We start from the raw sequence: 27,460 nt of genomic DNA, 5'->3' as shown, positions 1-27,460 counted from the left end.
CTAATAACACTGGGGTGAAGGTAAAATGCTCTGGTCCTCGCTTCACCCTGCCCTCTTCCCCCCCACCCCGTTTCCACCTTTTCTGTGTTCCTTCCAACCTTTCAGTGGTAACTCCTCCTCCCAGAGCCCATTTCTCTCCCACTGCCTGTGTTTCTTTTAATAGAGGATGCAAATCTCATGATGGAATTCACACTAAGGAGTTAGTAAGAGATCCCAGAGGCATATGCATTTCCAATTTTGAAAGAAAATGTTGGTGGAGATAATAGTGGGGTGAGGGACACTTCTAATGATCTGATGATTTAAATGACTACTTTCTGTAGGCAGGCCCTGGCTGGGTGGAGATGGGTCTGGGCCAAGCAGGAGAGTGAGAAGTTTTGAGGTAGAACAAGAGACCCCCTCAGGGAATGTCCTCCTTATTGAGTCTCATTCCCAGGGTCCTGTTGTCCTGTTCGTGTCAGGGGGTGGATCCAAACCAGAGAAGTGGGGTTTCATTAGTCAGAGTTCAAATTCAGGAATCAAATGACGTTTCCAAAAAAGGAAACTGATGAGTAATAGGCTTGAGGGGTGGGGAGAAAGGCTGTTTACTTCCTCTCTTCAAGTCAACCAGGTCCCCTTAGGGCTCTGATATCTGTGGTGACTTGTCTACTCTAACGCACAGCATGTGGCAGCTGCTACCACCAACGGCTCTGCTGCTTCTAGGTAAGTCAGAATCACCCTGCCTGGGAGTTGAGCTCAAGATGCCCTGGGTTCAGCAGACATCCCTTTTCAGGCAAGGGATGAGACCCCTACCAAGGGATAGGACCCCTTACCATGTCTATGGATGTAGATTTAGCTTCTAGGACAAAGCTTCAAGCGTTAGAGATGTGGAGAATTGCTGGCCCTGATTTGTGCATAATTAGGAGATGAAGGGGGACGTGAGGTCTCCGTTACTTCACCCCTCTGGGTCTCAGTTTGTCTACCTATAAACTGAAGAGTATGGACGAGATGGTCCTGAAGGTCTGTCTCTTCCATTCTCACATTCCAGTGTTCCTCTCTAAGTCTTTTAATTTCCTCCCTTTCCAGGGGACTTGGGGTGAGCTTGTTTTTATGGCTTGATTCAGGGACATTCGATCTGTACCCTTAATCTGGGAGTTCGAACGGGGACCACAGAGTAAGGGAATGGTGTTGAAAACAGGGGTTTGGGTGGACAAGGGAGTAGGAGGCACAGACGTTGGAGACCAGAGGACAGGCAATGGGAGAGCTATCCACTATATTTACCTTGATTCTTGGGGACACAGGCCTCCCAGAGCAGAGGTGGGCAGGGGAGTTTAAACTCACTCCACACTCCAGTCACCCTGATCTCTGCTGCTACTCAATATTCCTTTCACTCTTTTTTCTTACAGTTTCAGCTGGCACGCAGACTGGTGAGTTTGCTTCGTGGTCTTGGATGGGTCAAGTGAGGAATGTAAATGTGCAATAGCCACAGGGTATTAGGAAATGTTCTTTGCATAGGAAATTGCTGATGTGGGGTTGGCAGGGGTAATTCCCCCAACACAGTAGGGCTTGGCCCTATGCTTCTCTGGCCAATTTTGCTCAAGATAAAGGGAGACCAAGAAGGAGGCCAAGCCTCTCCAAGCCAATATGCTCAGACTGAGTGCTATGCTAAGGCTGAGTTGCCAACTCTCGGTTTGCAATGGGTTTTGAGCCTCCCTGGGAATGCCAGTGTAGGGCTGGCTCATTCCCCTGCCCTTATCTACATTCTCTTGACTCCTCGGCAGATCTCCCAAAGGCTGTGGTGCTCCTAGACCCTCAATGGGACCGGGTGCTCAAGGATGACCATGTGACTCTAAAGTGCCAGGGGGACTACCCTCTTGGAGACAATTCCACACAGTGGTGGCACAATGGGACACTCATCTCAAACCAGGCCCCCAGCTACTTCATCACACGTGCCAAAGTTGAGGATAGTGGAGACTACAAGTGTCAGACAGGCCTCTCCACACTCAGCGACCCGGTGAAGCTAAAAGTCTACATCGGTGAGTAGGTGAAGGGGAAAAGGGAAATCACCAATAAATGGTAAAACAAGAGGCCCTGAAAGACTTGGGAAGCACCAGAAGATGATGTTCCTGGGGCTTAAAACTAAGATGAGATGATCTGTAGTCCTACTGAATTATATCAGAATTGTAGTCCTAGCTATAAGTAGGCCTTAGGTAAAAAGTCAGAGCCTGGCATATACTACAGGGCTGCTGCACTGCACAATTCCAGGAATCAACATTCACATAGAATACATACAGCATGAATGGTGTCATCTGAAGGTCAGGGCGTGACACTGATGCTCAATAATAGTTATTGAATAAATTAATGAATCCATTTTAGGACCTCAATCTCCTCACTCTCAGACACACAATGCCCTAAGCTACCCCGCAAGCCATCCCTAATTTACCATAATATCTATCTCTCTCTTCCCATCAATGCCACACTCAAAATATACACTTCAGCATAAATTTGGCCATGTGATATCTCTCCTAATAGGGATATATATACACATTCAGCCTGCATATTCATCATGGAATCAAAGTCTTTGTGTATTAACAGAATCCAGTCATTAATGCAAGTAGAAGAAGTATTTTGGAGGCAGAGATCTCTCCTGGTGTCCCTGAAATCACACCACATAGCCCGGTACCTGCAGCGTCACCTTGTAAGCCTGACTCTATTTTCATGGCTGCCCCATCTGTATAATGTATGTGAGTGGAACAAGTCTGGAGGGGAAGGAGGGCCTAATGAAGGTGGACCTGCAACAGAATTCCATGGAATCTGAAGCTGATTTTCTTGGCTTCTTTGCCTGACTGTGTCACTTAGCTGACATGGTTCTCAGTCTACAGAGCTACAGAGAGGAATGTCTATCATCTAGCTAGGTGAGAGATAGATGGCCACCTATGACCAAATAAAATGGGGAATTACCAACAGGAAGCAATAGACAAATCATATCTGGGAGTTATTAGTTTGTCTTAAACTTGGCTCTAGAAACTGACTTTAGAAGTCTAATCAGTGAGAACTGTTTTAAACTGTGACCAAGAGCATTAACTTCACCAGGCAAACTCCTGATCATGCTTTAGGACCCATTTCACTTATCTCCTTCTCTGAGAAGCTTTCCTTACTTTCTTTGGGCAGAATTTCTTTGCTCCATTCTCTTTGGTCCTTCAGTCCTTTGTTCGTAGCCTGTTGTAGCACTTATCACACTGTATTGTAATTATTTCTATGTCTAGATCACAGATTCTTTGATGTGTCTTAGTCATCTGGGTATCCCCAGTCTGCACAACATAGTAAGTGCTCAATAAAATATTAGTTTAACGAATGTACATATGGACATTCACTGAGTCCATGACAGCCAGAATGGAACAAGAATGTTCCCCCCAAAGAAACCAGACCATATATACACATATATGATTACATAGGTAACCCCTGTTAATATTTAAGTCCAAGTTTTTTCTTTTTTTCTGAGCATACCTACTTTTTGTATTCTGTCTTTTTAACTTAACATTGTCTGATGAATGTTTTCTCATGTCATTTTAAAATTTCTCTGCAGTATCATTTTTAATTATTCAGGCCAACTTCCTGACCACAATTTCAAGTTCTCTGTGTGTGTGTTGAGCCTGGTTACTTGGCAAGGCAGTTGTGAAAAAAGTGTCTTGGTGACATAACCTTCTCTCTCTCAGAGGCTGTGCTCAGTAATGAAGATGGCCTTGCTGAGAGGCTGTGGCCCTTCAGAAACCACCAATTACCATCAGCACTACCACGCATGCTTTTTTTTCCCCTCCGTGACTTTTTTTTTTTTTTTTTAAGATTTAATTTAATTTTTTTCTTTTTTGGCTGCACGCAGGCTTTCTCTAGTTGTGGCAAGCGGAGGCTACTCTTTGTTGCAGTGCACGGACTTCTCATTGCAGTGGCTTCTCTTGTTGCGGAGCACGGACTCTAGGCACGCGGGCTTCAGTAGTTGTGGCACCCGGGTTTCAGTAGTTGTGGCTTGCGGGCTCTAGAGCGCAGGCTCAGTAGTTGTGGCGCACGGGGTTAGTTGCTCCGCGGCATGTGGGGTCTTTCTGGACCAGGGATCAAACCCATGTCCCCTGCATTGGCAGGCAGATTCTTACCCACTGCGCCACCCAGGAAGTCCCCCCCTCCCTGACTTTTATATTGAGTTCTCCTTCATGATTTCTGCAGCCACTCCTGTGGCCACTCAGTAACCTTCTTCCTGACTGGCTGCAACAGTCTTCCAATATTCCTACAACTGTCCATTCCTTCTGAAGTCTACCTTTCCTTTAATTGGGCAAATCATCATTTTCTAATACAATTTTTACTCTTTGATCTAGAACTTACAATGGCTCCTTATTACCTGCCATAGCAAATCCAAGTGTAGCCATTAAGGATACTGCAAATTGCTTCTCACCTGCCTCATCACTGAGACCCTATGCTCTAACCTTATGTTTTGACCATGTGTGTGTCTCTCCCTCTCCACCATTAGACAAAAGTTCTTGGTGTGACTTGTGTTCTCTTGCAGGGCCCAGTTGGCTTTTTCCCAAAGAAAGCTACGTAAGGATGGCTCCCAGTCTGGCTTTCAATCATCCCCCAGGATCTGGGTGGTGAGCATCCCCTTCACAAGAGCTTTGCACTGAATGCTGAGGCCTCCTGGGCCTGTGTTCTCTTTGTGTCTTTCAGGCTGGCTGTTGGTCCAGGCCCCTCGGTGGGTGGTCCAGGAGGGAGAGCCCATTCAGCTGAAGTGTCACAGTTGGAAGAATACTACTGTAGAAAAGGTTCAATTTTTCCAGAATGGCAAAGGCAAGAAGTTTTCTTATCAGAATTCTGACTTCTACATTCCAGAAGCAAAACTTGAACACAGTGGCTCCTACTTCTGCAGGGGGATTATCGGGAGGAAAAACGAGTCTTCAGAGGCTATGAACATCACTGTTCAAGGTAAGAGATGTGCAGAGCACATCTAAAGGGCCCAGAGCACCATGTGTGGGGACTCTGCATTCACACTGGGAAGATGAGTTGGGAGGAGATTGCTGACCATTCCACAGACTTCTTTACAAGGATCATTCACTCTGCAATGTGACAGCAGGTGCAGAAGTCACATTTCCTCCCCCATAAATATGCCTGTCCTTACTTACCTCTTTCAAACTATATCCATAATGTTTTCTGTCTCTATCATGCTGGCCCATCTTTACCTGTTCTCCTTTCCCCTCCAAGCCTCAAGTCATAGCCAAAAGCGAAGCTGGCAGTAGTGCCTCACTTTCTCACAGAAAGACCCATAACCTGTGTTCTGGCTCTGCTGCTAATTAACCATGTAACTGTGGCCAGTTAAACTCTCTGAACGTCAGTTTCCACTTCTGTAACAAAGACATGCTGACATTTATTGGGCATCTTTCAACGTGCTGGACACTGTGCTGAGTGCTTCTTTACATGCAACTAGTCTGATGATCATAGTAACCCCTCACAGCAACATTAAGAGATCGGTAATATTGACTCTACAGATGAAGTAACTGAGGTGGAAAAAAGGGAGGGGGGTAATTAATGTGTCTCCAAGGGCACACCAAAGATTCAAAGCCGGTATACTGAACCACTAGATAAAATGAAAGGATTGGACAGGCGCCAATGTCCTATGACAGAATTTTGAATTCCACTAAGTCACTTAGAAAACATCTCCAGTTTCTGTAGTACCATCCTCCAGGGTCAGAGATCCCCTGCCACGGTGCTCCTGGACTTCCTAATTTCACAAAACTTCCACCTGTAATCAGACTAAGAAGTTTGTTGTAAGCAATTTACATGTAGTAAGACAGCAAGATAGCCACACATCGTCTGAGATTTTAACAAAACAGTGCCATAATTTGTATAAAAAATAACTTCATCACAATTTAAATTGAAAATAAATACTCTCAAATAGAGAATGAGAAAGCAAATAATAAAGAAAATGGGGGCAAAATGCAAACAATTAGTAAATCTAGGCAAAGAATATATGAGAGTTATTTATACTTTACTGGTAACCTTTTTTTAAGTTTGAAATTAAATCAAAATTAAGAGTTAAAAAAATTGAGACTAAAAATCCACTCTAATGTTACCAGTTTGTAGGCTACAGTGAGGAATGACTTTCAAATAACAATATTAAGGGCTAAGAGGTTGAGAACAAGCAAATTCTACCTCTTTCCATTTTGGGTTATTAGTTACTGAGCCGTGATAAAGAAATATTATCGATTTTCTGACGGTAAGTAGCAGATTTCAATGGTTCACTTTTTTTTTTTTTTTTTAGATTTCCTTTAGTGGGGTAAAAACAATGAGTACTATTTTGAGACACAAGAGAAAGTTACTGAATTAAGAAATAGTGTTCTCACACCAACTTCAACTTTGACTTCTTTCATAATTTCACACAAAACCCAGCTACAACCTACCTTGCTCAACACTATGTCACATACCTCCAACAAACATGAAAACACTTTTGCTCAGGTAGCATTAAGACCCAGACTCAGTGGGAGGAAGCTATGGTTTTCCGCCAGACTCCCCCATATTCCTTAGAATCTGCCTCTTAGCAGGTGTCAGAAAGACTTTCCACCGATGACCTCACTGTTTATTCCAAATTTCTGCCTTAACAAATGTCATTTTCTTCTCATCCCTCTGCTTCTCCTATTAGGTCAAGAAAGTCCACCATCCAGCTCGTCATTCTTTCCACCTTGGCACCAAATCGCTTTCTTCCTGGTGATGGGACTCCTGTTTGCAGTGGACACGGGGCTGCATTTTTCTGTGAAGAGAGACCTTCGAAACTCAAAGGAGGACTGGAGGAATAGCAAAGTCACATGGACTCAGGGCAAATGAGGGTAATAAAAGCAGCATCCCCATCCCATGGGGGTGATAAAAGAAGCATCTCTGAACCTCTTTCTAAATTCACAGCCCCACCATGCCCAACAGGCATCTCTGGGAGCAGCAGGAAAATTACACCTCAGACTCTATCTAGGCTGAGGGTCCTTCACCCAACTCTGTTTTCTCTTGGTCTCCTACGGAAAGGAAGGGACTGTGGTCTTCAGTTGCCAACAGTGAAGCCCCAGTAAGCAGCTGCATTACCAGGAATAGAAGTCTCAGAGCGACGATGGATGCTTTCTCTATTCTAACCATTCTGTCCCAGCAAAGCAACAATACAGACTCTTGATGATTACCCTTGATGTATGCATATTGTCCTTAAATAAATGGATATGTAAATAAGAGAATTCATGGTTGAGAACCAGCTGGATAGTAGTCTGCATCTGTTGCTGCAGGGCTGGCTGCCTTCAAGTCACCCTAAAACTCCTTCTAGACAGACTGCGGGTACGTCTGGGGGGTCTAGGGGAGACAGCAGAACCAATGAAGGGGGTGGCTAAGAAAGAGCAGGGTAGTCCAGGAAAGACCAGAGAAGACCGCCACCTGGGCTGTCTTCCTAGAATATGAGCCATGGTAGAGGTAAAAGAAAATCACAGAGGTGATGCAGAATAGAGTTTTTCAGGGGAGCCCATGTCAGAATTGGGATGGTCTGCAAGTATACGATGATCAACCCTCTTAATGTCATGAGTAGGAAATGGTCCAGGAAGGGGTGTAGGGGTTGGAGGATTTAGAAAAGAAAGCACAGAATAAAGCCATTGGAAGGAGAGCAACATTGCTGTCCCAGATTAAGCTCAGTGAACAGAGATACCTCCGCATCCAAACAGAGGAAGCATGAGAAGAAGTCAACCACAACTGCACAGGAAGGAATGGGTAGGAGGTGAGAATGCTTTTACTGGGCACAATAGTGAGAATTAGAGAGCAGTGGCAGGGACTATAAAACCAGCTTTTCCGTTTTAGTATCAAATTCACATATAGCTTTGATCACATGATCCTTTAAACAGATGTTGGATAACCAATATTAAATGTACTAAACTCTACTGAGTTAAATTATGAAACTTTGAAATCCCTCAGCATGTCAGTAACAATGGAGTAGAGGTGGAGAAGGCAATCACTGCTTATAGAAGAAAGCTTTAGCTATCTCTCTTTGTGTTTCAGAAGTTTTAAATAGAACCATTTCTTGATTTCAGCAAGGCATTTTACAAGATCCTGCTTCTACTGTCAGACAGAAGATGGAAAAACCATGGTAATAAAACAAGAATGAAAAAATCCTTTTTTCCTCCCATTGTCCAAAATTCTATCAGTGAAATGAAGCAGGACCCTATGGTCCTTGTCCCCCATGTCCTCTGCCTGCCTTTTGTCTGTGGAAAAACTTTAGCCAAAGACTAAGTTTAATCAGAGAAGTGAGAAAATGCAGAAACAAAGGAAAACAGTCAAAGGAGACCAAATTATAATTGTTTAGTCATTAAGCATAGTCAAGGACCTTTAGTTCTTTCTCAAAGGCTATAGATAATATTCTGAGCCATTTCCTGTGAGCTGTCTTATAGATACTGAAACCCCGACCGGGTGGAAAGAGTTAACTACATGATGTCCAGATTGTAGCCATGACAAAAGCTGCCACAATTCCAAGAATTGGCCTCAAGGAAATGGGAACAAACCGACCCTCAAACTGAAGACGAACTGTACTTAAAACAATCAAGATGACGCTGCTTAGACCACCCATGACCAATTTCAAGATGACTGTCAGAGCTGACTGTGCTGTTTCTGCATGTAGCCCCCCTCCCTCAGCCTATAAAATCTCTTGCCCACTGATTGTCAGTGAGGGGAGTCGGCCTATGGACAGGGTCCACCCCTCCCCCCAGGTTGCCGGCATCCAAAATAAAGCAAACTTTCCTTTCCACCAACCTTGCCTCTTTACTAGCTTTTGAGTGGCGAGCAGCCCGACCCCACTTTCGGTTACACAGGGATCAGTTTGGGTTGATGAGGAACCCCTCTCGTCTCAGCAACCATCTCACCACAATTCATATGAATTAGTCAGCTTGCTAATTCACCAAATCTTGTTGGGACAACGGGGCAAAGGGAAAATTTCATAGGTGGTATTGGATAGGAGGATGAATGAGAATTAGAGGTAGTTTTAGAGCATGGGGCAGGAAAGAGCTAGGAAGGAGGTGGGGCCTGGGCAGACGTATCTGGCCAGCCTAATTGTGTCAGTTATGAGCTTTATGCCAAGACAATTCAAGCTTGGTATAGGAATATTAGATGAGATTCAGACATCAGACAAGGGCATTTGGAAATGCTGAACATTCAGTTCACATTTATTTAGTATTTACAATGTGCCAAGCTTGAGTTTAGGTGCTGAAGATACCAAGATGAACGACCCAGGGTCATTCCCTGGAGGAACTTTCATTCTTAGTGAGAAAAAAAAACCAAAACGTAAATAAAGAGAGAATGAAGAAAGGGCTGCAGAAAAGAGGCTTAATTTTTGGTGTTGTGTTGATGGATGACTAGGAGTTTGCCAGGCAAAAAGGAGAAACGCTGAAGGCCCATGGGCAAAGATTCAAAAGCCAGAGAAGGCGGTCAAGAAAGCAGTTTGGTTCTGTTCAATTCTGAAGAGTCAGTGAAGCAGAGGAGAGGGTTCAGGGGCCAGATTATGAAAGGCACTGCCTTCCAAGCTAAGGTTGTAGTCTACCCTGCAGGCCATTGAGGGATTTTAAACAGGTCTTTTCTAAAGAAAGCTTCTCTGGCAGCTACCTGGAGGCTGGAAAGGAGAGGACAGCTGAAGACAGGAAACTGCCTAGGCAGCTAGGTAGTTATTTCAGTAACCGAAGGGATAAGTAATGAGGAAGTAAATGTCAGCAGGCTGAAGAGGAAGATGGTTATTCCAATATTTAGAAGGTAGGTTCTCCAAATATTGGTAACCAGCAGGACGTAGCATGACTAAGGGCCCAGGGTCTGGAAACGCCCATTTCACGAGTTAGGAAATACAAGTACAAAGGCAACGCAGGCAGAGGTTGGATAAAATATTTCAGTTTGAGATTATGAATACTCACTTCCTCTGGCTGGTAAGTATTTTTAAAGCGTTAGTTTCGTGATGCAATTTTAGTAGAACCTTACTAGAGCAAGTAAAAATTGTATTAGTAGTTGCAACCTTAATTACGTGGACTCGAAACTGCTAGCAAAGCACGTGGTAGGCTGGACGCAGCCCGAGTGGAGTGGCACTGTGATACGTCCCGGGGTTCAAAAGGGTGGAAATCCCGTCTCCGGGTGGGCTCGAACCACCAACCTTTCAGTTAACAGCCGAACGCGCTAACCGATTGCGCCACAGAGACAGACAGCAAGCCTTTTTATTACCAAGTCAGTTCACTGACGAATAACCCCTTAGTGTACTCTGCGTCTTCAAAAAAATTCTGGTTGAGGCTGGCATAGGAACCGGTGGAGCCATCACGTTCCAGCGCACCAGGACAGTTAGTAGCCCCGAGAGAAGCAGGTCTTTTTCCCTAGCACCTACGCTAGCACCTGCTTAGATCTGGGACAGAACTCACTTTCTACCCGGAAGATGCTAAGAAAACGAATGAACGAAGGGTCTTTGGGGAACCCAAAATGAATGCTCTCTGTGGGTTCACGAATTCACTTGGTTTTGCTCTGAGAAGTATATCAATATACTTTTTTGCTGATCTAGACAATTTATGCATTCATGTGTACGTGCGCGAGTCTTAACTTATAATAAGCTTATTATCGTGAAATTTTAAAATACTGCGTCACATGTCCAATCATGTGCGGCAAAATGTTATATCTAAGTAAGGGAGCGTAACATAACAAAATTAATCTTCAACCCCAGCTGTTTTGAAAGGTTTCTACTAGCATATTAGGCACCCAGACAGGACACAGGATTTATAAATGCCTGTAATTTAAGGACTTTCACTCTGACATAATCCACATCCAACTACCCGAGGCCCTTTATCCAACATAATCAACCTAGGGATCCTGGTCAGTGCTGGGCCTAATAAGTTGCTCCTCTTCTCTCCAGCTTAGAGAGAAGCTCCTCTCTTTGTTCTTGGGCCATTTAACAGCCACGGGCTTCGTGAATCACATCACCTACACCCCAGGCATACCCAACCCGGCTACCACACCGGTTCCTCGCCGCACCCAAGCACACATAAGCAGCCATTTTCTCTGTTGCCCAAGCCCCAGGGCGCCTCTGAACCCTCCACATAGAACCTTCTTCTTCCTTCTGCACCGCCATCCTCTTAATTATTGGGTTCCAGTTTCGGTGCAGGTCAAAGTTTTCAATGATTTCCAGTGAAATGAGAATACACACAAATATAGAGATGTATGTGCATAAATTATATATATGTATGTGTGTGTATCTCAGATAAGTTTGCTAAATGACCTCTAAGCTGGCATTGCTCTTTCACACTTTAAATTTTTGTTTTTAAATGTCCTTTCCTTTATAAAATGATGATGAGGATAGATGATAGTTGATGTGGCTGCGATTGTTTTATCAATTTCCTAACTTGGCAAAATAAAAAGTTGGCAACCCTATATTGGTCACCAGCATTTGGGGGAAATTTTTACTCCTCTGTGAAGTCCAAGTTTGGGACTCACTACTCTCATCTTCATCTCCTTTATTGGATTGGCTGCAAAAACTAAAAATAACTTTCAAGTTTATTCTAAATATACATATATTTCCTATGCTTCACTTTGCACGTACACATTACAGCAATCCAAAAGAAGGGGGAAAAAAGAGTCAAAGAAAAACTGAGGCAAAAAGAAAGTACAAAATGGGGTGGTAAATAAATCCAAAATATATCAGTAATCACAATAAATATAACTGGAGAAAACTTGCCAGTTAAAGACAAAAGTGGATTTTTAAAATACATTTTATTTTGTTTAGAAGAATGACATTAAAACATAAACAGAAAGACTGAATGTAAAAGAATTGCTAAAGATATGTCAGGAATATTCTAATGAAAAGAAAGTTGGTAGTTGGTATATAGCTATATATCAATAATATCAGACAAAATAAAGTTTAAGAAATAATGCCTCACTAGGGATGAATATGGTCACCATATGCTAATAAAAGATTAAACTCACAATGAACATATAATAATTCTAAACACATATGTATCTATTAAAATAGCATTAAAATATAAAAGCAAGAATTATTATACCAAGAGGAAAATTGACAAACCCATCACCACAGTGGGAGAATTCAACATACTTCTCTCAGCATTTGATAGGTCAAGCAGAAGGAAAAAAAAGCATATAAACACATTTAACAAGCTTGATTTAATAGATATATATAGAGAGAGAGAACTCTGCCACCAATAATTATTGGTTATACTTTCTTCTCAAATGCACCTGGAATATTTATGGAAATTGACTTTGTATGAGTCCATAAAACAAGTCTTAACGTACTCATGGAATTGGCACTACTACATATGTATCTTTGAACAGAATGAAGTTTAACTCAGAAAGCAATTACTGTACAAAAAAGAACTTTTGAAAGCCTCACGTATTTGGAAATTTTAAAAACACCTGTTTTTAAATAACTCATGGATCAAAGAGAAATTGAATGAAAATTGAAAAATACTTAGTAGTAATAAAAATATAACATACCAGAATTATCAAATGCTCAAGGTTTTACATGTGCACTTGGGAAAAGGAATACTGTACTAACCATCAATGTTTAGCATATGTGTTAAACAATATTTTCTGTTAAATCTGTTAGAGAAAAAACAACAGGAAACTTCTGAAATGCAATTGATCCTGTTACAATGAGGGAAATATATAGCTAGTAACTATTCTGAGTGGTCAGTGCCATACCAATTAACTCCTCAGAAAGAATCATCCTCTGGGTTCTGCTTTGGCTCTCCCTAGACACCCTAGAAACCCACCCCATACCACTGCTGGCCAACTCTAAGAAACTGTAGGCAGTCACTTCCAAGGAGGCCACTCAATGCCTCCCAACCTGCAGGTCTAATTTAAGCCAGCCTACTGCAGGTCCTGGATATAGGTCCCTGTCCCTGTACGTCTCCCAGGACAGGGCTACCTGAACCATGGTCCAGTTAATAAGTGCCCAGTGTTTGGTCCCCCAAGACAGTGGCTACCCACCACTACTCAGTACACCTCTGTAGTCACCCTTGTTTGTGGCCACTTGTGGGAACTGCAGCCTCCATGCAATCTTGGCACCAAGAGAGTCAGGGAATAACAGAGAGAGCAGGCAGGAAGTAATAGGTCACAATGAAGGCATCAGCCAGGTGTTGTGGCCTCTGCTGGCACTCTGGCACTGGAGCATAAGAAAAATCGGGGGCTAAGGGATGACTGAGGTGCAGTTGTTCTCTTTTTCCATCCATGTTTTATTTCACCTTCCTTTCCTGTGACAAGGTTTTGTTTTTGTTTTTTAATCCCAAACATCCTCCCACCATGGGCATTAAAATTTGTTTTAGTAATAAAATGAATAATTAATGCTTGTGCATTGCCAGGCACCATTCTAAACATTTATTAACTCATTTGGGAATTGTAATTATCATCATTATCCCCTTTTACAGATGAGGAAACTGAGACAGAGAGCCAAGATTCAAACAAACACAGGAAGTACAACAGAGCCCTTGTGTTTAACCACCACATTATGTTGCCTCATCCAGCCTGAATGGCTGAGGTCAACCTAATTATACATGTCATTCCAATATATGATTTTTGTATAATACAGATAATATATAAAACCTTAGACAATATTTTAAAGGCTAGAAAAAACTGTTAATAAAATTGCTGTTAGTTCCACAGAAGATGACAAGGGATTCAGTATCAACACCCATCCTTTCCTAATTTTAGGAAAAAGTTTTCTGCTTATTGAGACAAGTTACCTAATGACTATCAATTTATTGGAAAGGAATTGGAGGAATTTGATGGATTTCCCCTATGTTAAACCAGGGTTCAGGTAGCGGCATCATTTAGCTAGTGACAGCTGTATAAAACAAAACCAACAATTATTAAAAATCAGCTAATTTGGAGATGAGTAGAAAGATTTGACATAGTATTTGCCCTTACATTACCCGGAAATCAGTTTTACAAGATACATAAACACACTTATCTATATATATAATTAAAGAATAATAGAGAATATTTGAAACATATATTCTTGTAACTGTTTTAAATCTTCAGAATACCATTCTTAGCTCGGTGTTTCAACACAAATGAATTCCATAAAAATAATATTTAGTGGAAAAAATGCTAGTTGCAAAAGAATACATACCACCTGATACCAGTTGTATAAACTTTAAAAGTGTGAAAATACAAATAATATTATTTGATAACACATACACATGTAGTGAATTTTATAAAAGCCAAAGGAATAATAAAGATAAAATCCAAAATAAGACTCCTTATTGGGAAGGAGAGAAATGCATCAAAGAGAGAAACATAGAAGGCTTCTTCTGTTCTGTTTCTTTCTTGAGCAGGGTGTTGAAATACAGGGATGCTCATTTTATTATTTTCTACATTTTATATTTATAATGTGCTGTTTTGTGTGAATTGTTTTGTTAAAATTCAATCTTTGTTAATGCAAACTAGCCTTTCTGCTTAAGATCTGGGAGGAAAATAATAGCATTTAAGTGGACAATGAGGGAGAAGCAAAAAGACTCTATCCCCATATTTATGGACAAACACCAGATCTAGATAGATTACTTAGATTACTTCTCATTCAAAGATGAGCACATAGAGTTCTTAACTGCAAAAAAGATAATCTACTCTAGCTTGTTTAAATACGAAGTATTTATTGAGGGGTACAGATAATTAATGAGGTATTGGGAAAACTGAAAAAACAGACTCCAGGCCCACTTCCAGGAATAACTCCCCCAAAACTACTCTGTATATTGGACTACCACACTATACAGTAAAAACTGCTGCAAAATAAATTTAAAAGCTTTCACAATCTCTAGTTCTAGAACAAAGCTGTATTAACCACTATTTATATCAGCAAAATTATATTCCTGCCTCTCTCCCATGTAACTCGGCTCCAAATCAAAATCTCACTAAAGTGTATCTGGTTGGTGAAAGGAAATCATATCCGGAACCCCAGTTGCAGAGGAATCTAGAAAATATAGTTCGGCTTTCCAGCCACTACAGCACAGGCCACTACAACAATGCCAGAATGCCATTGGAATAGGTGTTGAACAAACCAATCCACATATCCATTGCAGTGAGTAAACTGAAAAGCAAAAATAAAATAAAATCAACGCCAAATTAAAATAAAAGCAAACAAACTTCCCATCTCCACCCTCAGTATGGGACTTTTAGGGTATGAGGGGATCGAAAGCTCTAAAGAACTAGGTAGTAGTGGGCTACGGATGTGGTTATGGTGTGATAAGCTGTGGCAAGGGTCTGTGCATGTTTTTGTTCATAAATGACAACCTGTGGGGGGTGGGGAAAGGGCTCCAAGTCCTTGTGTTGGACTCCTCCTCCCAAATTCCTGTGGAAAAGATCCAACCAGTGTAATAGAACAAAGTTTGAGCCATCCCAATCATCCTCAATATGTAAGAGAAAGCTTGCAAACTCCTGGATTCATGATTAACATCTCATGATCCAAGGTGGGTCTGCTGTCAAACTGTTTTGGAAATCAGAGTGGGACATCACTCACATAGTAGAATATCAAAAAGCATGTGCAGAAAATGACACAAAGGACAGCAGAGTAAAAGAGTGTAAGCCTTTGACTCACAATCAGCTACAATATCCAAAAGGAAGCTCGATATCTTCTAGTTTCACCACTGTTTCATGGATCCAAGCTGGGGCTGGAGTCAAGGATGTCCCAGAGTTTTAGTTTTGCTTTGTTTGAGGAGGATGGATGGGTTAGTAGTCATCAACGATGTCAAATCACTGATTTCAAATCAGTGATTGGGGGGTGGGCTATCGGATAAATTGAACAGAGAACCATCAGGTGGAGGGATGGGTAGAGGTATGGACTTACCTTATGTTATATCTCAAAATAATTTCAAAAAGAATTAAAGAGATAATGCCAAAAAGTAAAAATGAAAAAAATTACTATAAGAAAATAAAGGTTAAAAACTGACCTGATATGGGGGTGGGAAAGACTTTTCTATGTATATAAAAAGTTAAGAAAGAAACTATGAGGAAAAATATTTGACTACATGAAATTAGAGACTTCTGAACTTCAAACATTACGAATAAAATTTAAAAGCAATTCCAGTTTCCATAATGGAAGAATAGTTTTCATAGGACTAACCACTCCACAGATAACAGTGATAAATTCTGGACAAAATATTAAAAAAAAAAAATCTGTTTGAAGGCACTGAAGAGCAATTAAATTAGATAGAAAATAAAGAGGATTCAAGCCTTGGAAGAAGTAACGACAATGTGTAATATCTTCATTCTGAGGGCACTCACCAGTCAAACCCTCAGGCATATAAACTCATGCTGAAAACCAGTCTTATACCTCATACATCAAGGTAGAGCTTAGAGCTGCCAAACTGGCTGGAAATTAAAGGAGTAAATTTCAGAAAGGAGGGAGCATCATTAAGGAAAAGCAAATCTGCAAATGAATCACCTGTCATATCTTTGACTCACCCTTGAACCTGATATGTACTGATTTGAGGGAGGCCAGGGTGAAAATAATAGCTGGAAGGCTAAAAGACTACTGAGCAGAGATTTCAAGAACTGCCCCATTAGAGAGGGAAAAAACACTGGAAAAGACATAAATGTTCAAAAATAGGAGATTAAAAAAATTACGGTGCAGCCATATAGTATAACACAATGAAGTCATTAAACTAATGTTTTAGACTAATATTTAATAAATATAGAAATATTCACATGTTTAAGTAAACACCCAAGTAGCTTAAAAAAACAGTATGTACCATATGATTCCAACCTTGCATTTTAAAAATGCCAAAGAGATAAACATACAGCAAAATATTAATAAGGATTTCCTGGATGATGGAAATATGGGTGCATTTTATTTCTTAGTGATTTGCTTATTCTCCATATTTTCTATAAGGACTATATATTACCCTTATATTCAGGAAAAAATATTATCTTTTAAAAAAATGAGCATATACTATGTACCAGGTGCTAGCGCAAGGCACTACTTCGAAGGACTCTAGGGCTGCAAAGCGTCTCAAAAACTGTACTTTGGCTCCTCCACTTTACAGATGAAGAAACCGCAGCCCAGAGAAGTTAAATGGCGTGCAAAAAAGCAAACCATTCGTTAGTGATAAACAAACAAGCAAACAAAAAAAACAGGTCTTCTGATTGTCAGACCAGTGTCTCATTTCTCTGTATCTGGTTTAGACATAAAATCTTTGTTTATTCCTCATCACCCCTTGTAGGGGAGGTTGTTTCATAAAGTTGCATACTTTCGTGTAGTATGGCAGTAGAAAGAGTGTGGGCTTGAGAATTTAGCCTGGCCCCTACTGAATAGCAATATACACAAGAGGAAGAAAAAAGGAGCGCCTAGAGAATCGTCGATAAGAAGGAGAAGGAGAAGATAAGAAGGAAAGGTGGGAATCTGGAATACAGGGCTTAAGGCAGAGCCTGAATCCTGGGATGCTCTTCCAGAAGGCAGCAGGAAATAATGGGGATGGGAAAAGATACACTCAGTGGTAGGCCCATTCAACAGCAGATCAGGTGGAAACGTGATTGCAGGATTAATCATCCAATGCATTTAACACAGAACCAGGGTCAAAACAACCATACCTACTAGTACTCTTGCCCACCATCCAGGAAATTCGCATGCAAGAGACGTTCTCTTGGAGAGAACCCAAAGTTGTTTAAGATTAGTTTTTGTCTCGGCAGTGAGAGAGAACAAAAAAGTTCTTTTATCTCTCCCCATCTGGGAATCGAACGCCGATCTCCTACCTGAGAGGCCAGGCCAGGCCAGGCCACTCACCAGTATGCCAATGAGGAAAACAACAGTAGAGGGTTTAAAATCATTGATTAGGAAGTTACTTCTAAACTGCCATAGCAATTTATTCCTTGAAAGACCGTTGGTTGCTGGTCAAGTTGTTATTTTACTGTATCTAGACTGTCACGTTGCAACTGAAACATAATGGGAGCTCCACAGGTAGTTTAAAATTTCTAATACCCACAGTAAAAAGTAAGAAGAAACAGGTGATAATTTAAAATATATATCTGACTTAACCCAATATTCCGAAATATTATTTCAACATGTAACTAATACACAAATATTAATTAGATTTTGTTGTTGTTGTTGTTGTTGTTCTTAGTTTTCAAACCGGTAAGTATTTTACACTTACAGACAGCACATTTCTACTCAGACGTTAAATTTTCATTGGAAAAGCTTGATTAATATTTAGATTTCATGACACTTGCAGTTGAAAAAGTGGATTCACATACCAAAGCTCTTCCTAACATACTTAAACGTTCTGCAATAGCTGGATTGAGTATCTGTTTACATTTTTACGTTGATTTATTTCAATTAATTAATTAATGTCAATTAATTAATGTGTTGATTTCAATTAAATAGACTTAAAAATGCAGTTCCGCAACAGCCAGCTCTACTCACCACCAGTCCCTCCTATCAGGAAACTTGCACAAGCCTCTTAGATAGCCTCATCCACCACAGGGCAGACTGCAGAAGCAAGAAAAACTACAATCCTGCAGCCTGTGGAACAAAAACCACATTCATAGAAAGATAGACAAGATGAAAAGGCAGAGGGCTATGTACCAGATGAAGGAACAAGATTAAACCCCAGAAAAACAACTAAATGAAGTGGAGATAGGCAACCTTCCAGAAAAAGAATTCAGAATAATGATAGTGAAGATGATCCAGGACCTCGGAAAAAAGAATGGAGGCAAAGATCGAGAAGATGCAAGAAATGTTTAACAAAGACCTAGAAGAATTAAAGAACAAGCAAACAGAGATGAACAATACAATAATTGAAATGAAAACTACACTAGAAGGAATCAATAGCAGAATAACTGAGGCAGAAGAACGGATAAGTGACCTGGAAGACAGAATGGTGAAATTCACTGCCATGGAACAGAACAAAGAAAAAAGAATGAAAAGAAATGAAGACAGCCTAAGAGACCTCTGGGACAACATAAACGCACCAATATTCACATTATAGGGGTCCCAGAAGTAGAAGAGAGAGAGAGAAAGGACCCGAGAAAATATTTGAAGAGATTATAGTCGAAAACTTCCCTAACATGGGAAAGGAAATAGCCACCCAAGTCCAGGAAGCACAGAGAGTCCCATACAGGATAAACCCAAGGAGAAACACGCCGAGACACATCATAATCAAACTGTCAAAAATTAAAGAAAAATTATTGAATGCAGCAAGGGAAAAACGACAAATAACATACAAGGGAACTCCCATAAGGTTAACAGCTGATTTCTCAGCAGAAACACTAAGCCAGAAGGGAGTGGCATGATATACTAAAAGTGATGAAAGGGATAAACCTACAACCAAGATTACTCTACCCAGCAAGGATCTCATTCAGATTCGATGGAGAAATCAAAAGCTTTACAGACAAGCAAAAGCTAAGAGAATTCAGCACCACCAAACCAGCTCTACAACAAATGCTAAAGGAACTTCTCTAAGTGGGAAACACAAGAGAAGAAAAGGACCTACAAAAACAAACCCGAAACGATTAAGAAAATGGTCATAGGAACATACATATCGATGATTACCTTAAATGTGAATGGATTAAATGCTCCAACCAAAAGACACAGGCTTGCTGAATGGATACAAAAACAAGATCCATATATATGCTGTCTACAAGAGACCCACTTCAGACCTAGGGACACATACAGACTGAAAGTGAGGGGATGGAAAAAGATATTCCATGCAAATGGAAATCAGAAGAAAGCTGGAGTAGCAATACTCATATCAGGTAAAATAGACTTTAAAATAAAGAATGTTACAAGAGACAAGGAAGGACACTACATAATGATCCAGGGATCAATCCAAGAAGAAGCTATAACAATTATAAATATATATGCACCCAACATAGGAGCACCTCAATACATAAGGCAACTGCTAACAGCTACAAAAGAGGAAATCAACTGTGACACAGTAATAGTGGGGGACTTTAACACCTCACTTACACCAATGGACAGATCATCCAAACAGAAAATTAATAAGGAAACACAAGCTTTAAATGACACAATAGACCAGATAGATTTAATTGATATTTATAGGACATTCCATCCAAAAACAGCAGATTACACTTTCTTCTCAAGTGTGCATGGAACATTCTCCAGGATAGATCACATCTTGGGTCACAAATCAAGCCTCAGTAAATTTAAGAAAACTCAAATCATATCAAGCATCTTTTCTGACCACAATGCTATGAGATTAGAAATCAATTACAGGGGAAAAAAAGGAAAAAACACAAACACATGGAGGCTAAACAGTACATTACTAAATAACCAAGCGATCACTGAAGAAATCAAAGAGGAAATCAAAAAAAAACCTAGACACAAATGACAATGAACTCACGACGATCCAAAACCTATGGGATGCAGCAAAAGCAGCTCTAAGAGGGAAGTTATAGCTATACAAGCCTACCTAAAGAAGCAAGAAAACTCTCAAATAAACAATCTAACATTACACCTAAAGGAACTAGGGAAAGAAGAACAAGCAAAATCCAAAGTTAGCATAAGGAAAGAAATCATAAAGATCAGAGCAGAAATAAATGAAACAAAGAAAACAATAGCAAAGATCAATAAAACTAAAAGCTGGTTCTTTGAGAAGATAAACAAAATTGATAAACCATTAGCCAGACTCATCAAGAAAAAGAAGGAGAGGACTCAAATCAATAAAATTAGAAATGAAAAAGGAGAAGTTACAACAGACACCACAGAAATACAAAGCATCCTAAGAGACTACTACAAGCAACTCTATGCCAATAAAATGGACAACCTGGAAGAAATGGACAAATTCTTAGAAAGGTATAACCTCCCAAGACTGAACCAGGAAGAAATAGAAAATATGAACAGACCAATCACAAGTAATGAAATTGAAACTGTGATTAAAAATCTTCCAACAAACAAAAGTCCAGGCCCAGATGGCTTCACAGGTGAATTCTATCAAACATTTAGAGAAGAGCTAACACCCATCCTTCTCAAACTCTTCCAAAAAATTGCAGAGGAAGGAACACTCCCAAACTCATTCTACGAGGTCACCATCACCCTGATACCAAAACCAGACAAAGATACTACAAAAAAAGAAAATTACAGACCAATATCACTGATGAATATAGGTGCAAAGATCCTCAACAAAATACTAGCAAACAGAATCCAACAACACATTAAAAGGATCACACACCATGATCAAGTGGGATTTATCCCAGGGATGCAAGGATTCTTCAATATACGCAAATCAATCAATGTGATACACCATATTAACAAATTGAAGAATAAAAACCATATGACCACCTCAATAGATGCAGAAAAAGCTTTTGACGAAATTCAACACCCATTTATGATAAAAACTCTCCAGAAAGTGGGCATAGAGGGAACCGACCTCAACATAATAAAGGCCATATACGACAAACCCACAGCAAACATCATTCTCAATGGTGAAAAACTGAAAGCATTTCCTCTAAGATCAGGAACAAGACAAGGATGTCCACTCTGACCACTATTATTCCACATAGTTTTGGAAGTCCTAGCCACAGCAAGCAGAGAAGAAAAAGAAATAAAAGGAATACAAATTGGAAAGGAAGAAGTAAAACTGTCACTGTTTGCAGATGACATGATACTATCCATAGAGAATCTGAAAGATGCCACCAGAAAACTACTAGAGCTAATCAATGAATCTGGTAAAGTTGCAGGATACAAAATTAATGCACAGAAATCTCTTGCATTCCTATACACATATGATGAAAAATCTGAATGAGAAATTAAGGAAACACTCCCATTTACCATTGCAACAAAAAGAATAAAATACCTAGGAATAAACCTACCTAGGGAGACAAAACACCTGTATGCAGAAAACTATAAGACACTGATGAAAGAAATTAAAGATGATACCAACAGATGGAGAGACATACCATGTTCTTGGATTGGAAGAATCAACATTGTGAAAATGACTATACTACCCAAAGCAATCTACAGATTCAATGCAATCCCTATCAAATTACCGATGGCATTTTTTACGGAACTAGAACAAAAAATCTTAAAATTTGTATGGAGACATAGAAGACCCCGAATAGCCAAAGCAGTCTTGAGGGAATAAAACGGAGCTGGAGGAATCAGACTCCCTGACTTCAGATTATACTACAAAGCTACAGTAATCAAGACAATATGGTACTGGCACAAAAACAGAAACATAGATCAATGGAACAAGATAGAAAGCCCAGAGATAAACCCATGCACTTATGGTCAACTAATCTATGACAAAGGAGGCAAGGATGTACAATGGAGAAAAGACAGTCTCTTCAATAAGTGGTGCTGGGAAAACTGGACAGGTACATGTAAAAGAATGAAATTAGAACACTCCCTAACACCATACACAAAAATAAACTCAAAATGGATTAGAGACCTAAATGTAAGACTGGACACTATAAAACTCTTAGAGGAAAACATAGGAAGAACACTCTTTGACATAAATCACAGCAAGATCTTTTTTTAAAATTTATTTATTTATTTATTTTTGGCTGTGTTGGGTCTTCGTTTCTGTGCGAGGGCTTTCTCTAGTTGCGGCAAGCGGGGGCCCCTCTTCATCGCAGTGCGCGGGCCTCTCACTATCGCGGCCTCTCTTGTTGCGGAGCACAGGCTCCAGACGCGCAGGCTCAGTAGTTGTGGCTCATGGGCCCAGTTTCTCCGCGGCATGTGGGATCTTCCCAGACCAGGGCTCGAACCCGTGTCCCCTGCATTAGCAGGCAGATTCTCAACCACTGCCCCACCTGGGAAGCCCGCAAGATCTTTTTTGATCCACCTCCTAGAGTAATGGAAATAAAAACGAAAATAAACAAATGGGACCTAATGAAACTTCAAAGCTTTTGCACAGCAAAGGAAACCATAAACAAGACGTAAAGACAACCCTCAAAATGGGAGAAAATATTTGCAAACGAATCAATGGACAAAGGACTAATCTACAAAATATATAAACAGCTCATGCAGCTCAATATTAAAGAAACAAACAACCCAATCCAAAAATGGGCAGAAGACCTAAATAGACATTTCTCCAAAGAAGATATACAGATGGCCAAGAAGCACATGAAAATCTGCTCAACATCACTAATTATTAGAGAAATGCAAATCAAAACTACAATGAGGTATCACCTCACACCAGTTAGAATGGGCATCATCAGGAAATCTACAAGCAACAAATGCTGGAGAGGGTGTGGAGGACAGGGAACCCTCTTGCACTGTTGGTGGGAATGTAAATTGATACAGCCACTATGGAGAACAGTATGGAGGTTCCTTAAAAAACTAAAAATAGAATTACCATATGATCCAGCAATCCCACTACTGGGCATATACCCAGAGAAAACCATAATTCAAAAAGACACATGCACCCCAATGTTCATTGCAGCACTCTTTACAATAGCCAGGTCATGGAAGCAACCTAAATGCCCATTGACAGACGAATGGATAAAGAAGAGGTGGTACATATATACAATGGAATATTACTCAGCCATAAAAAGGAACGAAATTGGGTCATTTGTAGAGACGTGGATGGATCTAGAGACTCATACAGAGTGAAGTAAGTCAGAAAGAGAAAAACAAATATCGTATATTAACGCATATATGTGGAACCTAGAAAAGCGGTACAGATGAACCGGTTTGCAGGACAGAAATTGAGACACAGATGTAGAGCACAAACGTATGGACACCAAGGGGGGAAAGCGGCGGGGGGTGGGGTGGGGCGGGGCGGGGTGGTGTGATGAATTGGGAGATTGGGGAACAAAAATAAAATGTAGTTCCTCAGACGCACCCGCCAGTTTCAAGTGCCCAATAGCTTGTAGCTACCGTATGAGTCTCGCCGATATAAATCCATGGCCCCTTTCCGAGGCTGAGTTTCAGACAAGACATCGCAGAATCCAGAAGATACCAAAGATTTCTCACGAGTTGGCAGTTTAAAAAGGAAGGCAGGAGGGAAGGTAAGAGAGGAAAGAAAGCCTTTAGAATCTAATCCCTCCAAAATATGGCTGGTCAGAGAATGAGGCCCCCAGGGTATATAAGGAGATCAGGGGAGAAAGGGAGGTTTGGCTGCCGTTCTAATTTTCAGTTCCCAGTTTCGCTCAGGCTTTAAAAATATATTGCACGCCTTACTTCTCGCTCTTTTCAGGAACTTGCTGAGTGTGAAAAGAACACCGACTGCGTTGGCCGGGAATCGAACCCGGGTCAACTGCTTGGAAGGCAGCTATGCTCACCACTATACCACCAACGCCGCCGCTCGGAATTTTTCTGAATTACATATATAAGTATACTACTGGCCATGACGTCACAGATGGCTTTTGGTATTGCTTTATATCCGAGATCCCAAAGCACACAAAGCCTTTTCTCGGTGAGAATGGACCCCGTCCTTACTCCTCTTAGTCGGCCCTACCAACTAACGACGCGGCGCCGGGAACGCAGAGACCACCCGGCGCCCGGAGCCGGAGGGCTGGAACACGCGGAGCCCGGAGGGAAAGCCAACGAACGCCTCGCTCGGCCCGGGAAATTTTCTCCCCCGCCGCCTTCTGTCGTCCGCGCTCCCAGCTCCGCCGCTTGGCGCGCCCCAGCACTGGATACACCGGGTGCTGGGTTCGGTACCGGCGATTTGGGGCGGAGGGTTCGAGGGAGACCGGCCAGCAAGGGGGTCCACCCTGGTGTGGCTCGGTCCCCCGAGAGAAGGAGCGAGAGGAGCGCTCGAAGGGACACTGGGGAAATGGATCTTTACAGTTTAGGATGATGAAGAAGTAAGAGATAGGAGTCGGAGGCAGTTTTATTTTTCCTGTTTTGCGAAGAAGTCCAGGGAGAGTTCTAAGTTTATTTAAATAAACAGCAAACAGTATTGATATAATTTAACATCATGCTACCGCGCTGTTTGACAATCTTAGAAGGGAATAAGAATACTAGATTTCCAGCTGTCAGGATGGCCGAGCGGTCTAAGGCGCTGCGTTCAGGTCGCAGTCTCCCCTGGAGGCGTGGGTTCGAATCCCACTTCTGACAATGTGTGCGTTTTACTCACTTTTTTCCAACATACAAGTAGGATTGAATTCGTGGAGAAAGGAGTATTGATTAATAAACACCTTTCAATGCTGCCTATCTACATATGAAGATTGTGCTTCCCTTTTACTATGAAACTGAATCTATTTAGATCTATCCCTAACTACAAAAAATTTTTTTCTTTCCTTTAGACTCCGGTTTCTCAATGCCTATTTACTGCATGTAGATACAAAAGACTCCCCTGAACAAGGAAAAGCCCTCAACCCAGATCCCTAAACTTGCTATAACTGACCTGAGTCTTTTCGTGCTCAGACTGCAGTGTCAAACTTTGGTGAGACTCGGATTCCCCACCATCTTGCCGGGCCAGCTGCCACCACCAATGCTAATTCAGTATGTTTGCTGGGTCCTCAAAGACCCGGGAAGGAAATCAACACACCAAACGGGGGAAAGTACTAGAGAGCAAAGGTAAACTCATGGAGTTGTTTCAAGAACTTTTTCTTGAAGACCGCAAACAAGCCACTCTCTAATTTGGGAGGAGCTGATTTATAGAAAAATCTTGTTGTGCTTTCCGGAAGAGGGAAGAGCTGTCAGTCCGAAGAGGCTGAATGTGTGAGGTCCATAAGCATGAGGATGGAAGGATCCTTAGGTTGGTTAATGAAAGCTCGCCAGACAAACTACATTCTTTGTTATTTACTAGGCTGCGACCTTGGGAAATGTATTTGACTTTTCTGAGCCTTAGTTTGCTTGTAGTAAAATGGAGAAAGAATTGTTGTGAGGATTGAGATGACCTAGCAGCTTATTAGAAATACAGATCTCAGGCTGTACCTCAGACCTACTGAATCTACATTTTATAAGATTCCCACATTTATAAGTCACATTGATATCACATACCTCCTGACAGGCACTTCACCCTGTGGTATACTTCCCCAAAACCCCACTGTAATCATGAGAAAACTGACAAACCCAAATTTGGTAGACTGAGGGACAGTCTACCAAATATACCTAACCAGTACTCTTCAAAATGTGAAGGTCTTGAAAAACATCGGAAGATTAAGAAACTGTTGCAGATTGTAGGGAAGACATGATAACTAAATGCAACGAGTTAACCCGGATTGGCTTCTGAAACAGTAAAAGAACATTAGTGGAAAAATATGAAATCCCCTTAACATTAGGGTAAGCTGGATGAAGTATATACAGTGACTTTCTGTAGTATCTTTACAACTCTCTGTTGGTCTAAAATTATTGCAAAATAAAAAGGCCTTAAAAAAAAAACAAAAACTTGAAAGTGGTTGCCTGTTAGGAGTAGAACTTAGGAGTGGGGCAAGAAACTGCTGGGGTTTTTTTGTTCTTGTTGTTGTTTGCCCACCCCATGAGGCTTGTGGGATCTTGGTTCCCTTACCAAGGATTGAACCCCGGCCATGGCAGTGAAAGCGCAGAATCCTAACAACTGGACTACCAGGGAATTCCCAAGACTGCTGGTTTTTCATTAGAAGGATTGTAGCAAGATTTGATTTTTTAATAATGGGCATATATTTTGATTTAATTTGTTCTAATATTTTGGGGAACAAATATTTAATTTTTTCTAATATTTTTATTGTAATCACGCATAGTTGTGATTACAGTAATCGAAGACTATATATATATATACACACACAATACAATGACATTTAGATGCCTATTAACAGGAAACAATCCCCAAAGAATCTAAAACATCAGCAGTCATTTAAAAGTAGATGAAATGGTTAGTTTGTTTAAATGCCTCTGTAGAAAAATAGATACCATCCAAATGAGAAGATCTGAGGTGTTTTGACAACTAAGCACAATGAAATTCTCCTTCTTATATACTGTGTGTGTTTTTAACGAGAGAGAGAGAGATTGTTGAAATGCTAGGAAACTGTCTAAACCCTGTAGGTGCCATCATTCTGCTTGAGAAGTTACAAACAGTTTGGGGTGGTCAATGTGGGAAGCTGGAAGGAAATTCAGGAGAGGGAAAGTATAATACAGAATGTGTATGCGACATCATCTCTTTTTTGCAGGTTGCTTCAATGTGAAGCCAGCTGGCATAGGACTTAGGCCAGGAGCACGAAAAAGCAGTTAAAAATGTGAAATGACAACCAGGAGACAAATGGGTTGTGACTGCAACCTCCTCTCCACCTGCAAGAAATCACCCTTAGCTAAATATAACGTAGCATTGCTCTAACCAAGGCCGCCTTCTTTTCTGAGATAAAAATAAATCTCTCTTTGCACACAGGAGAGGTACAGTGTGGATTGGGCTGATTGGGAAGCAACTTACACAGATTTATCCTTCTCTTATATGTCATTTAACTGGCAATAGAGTTGAGCCTTAGGATATTTCCCAGGTTCAGTCACTTGCTATAAAAAACACATATTCACTTAATGGATAATGTAAATATACAATAAAATACACTTTTTCTCTCAGGGCTCAGCATC

The 27,460-nt window shown here is 40.9% G+C and overlaps 1 protein-coding gene and 3 non-coding genes across 4 annotated transcripts; 2 read left to right on the top strand and 2 right to left on the bottom strand.

Annotated features, from left to right (window-relative positions):
- Positions 1–575: 575 nt before the first annotated feature.
- Positions 576–7,226, top strand: LOC137762783 (low affinity immunoglobulin gamma Fc region receptor III-A-like). Its single transcript, XM_068541148.1, has 5 exons — positions 576–699; positions 1,383–1,403; positions 1,758–2,012; positions 4,690–4,944; positions 6,656–7,226. Exons 1-5 carry the CDS (start codon positions 660–662, stop codon positions 6,835–6,837), a joined length of 753 nt encoding a protein of 250 aa, XP_068397249.1. The 5' UTR covers positions 576–659; the 3' UTR covers positions 6,838–7,226.
- A 2,902-nt stretch (positions 7,227–10,128) lies between these two features.
- On the bottom strand, positions 10,129–10,202 carry TRNAN-GUU (transfer RNA asparagine (anticodon GUU)). Its single transcript has one exon. It is a non-coding gene; the product is annotated as a tRNA-Asn (tRNA).
- A 13,974-nt stretch (positions 10,203–24,176) lies between these two features.
- Positions 24,177–24,248, bottom strand: TRNAG-UCC (transfer RNA glycine (anticodon UCC)). The gene has a single exon. It is a non-coding gene; the product is annotated as a tRNA-Gly (tRNA).
- A 681-nt stretch (positions 24,249–24,929) lies between these two features.
- Positions 24,930–25,012, top strand: TRNAL-CAG (transfer RNA leucine (anticodon CAG)). The gene has a single exon. It is a non-coding gene; the product is annotated as a tRNA-Leu (tRNA).
- Positions 25,013–27,460: the final 2,448 nt, after the last annotated feature.

The sequence above is a fragment of the Eschrichtius robustus genome, chromosome 3, assembly GCF_028021215.1.
Source record: "Eschrichtius robustus isolate mEscRob2 chromosome 3, mEscRob2.pri, whole genome shotgun sequence".
In the NCBI taxonomy this organism is placed as follows: Eukaryota; Metazoa; Chordata; class Mammalia; order Artiodactyla; family Eschrichtiidae; genus Eschrichtius; species Eschrichtius robustus.
Note: the sequence above shows the minus strand (reverse complement) of the source record. Positions and strands in the feature narration are given on the sequence as shown.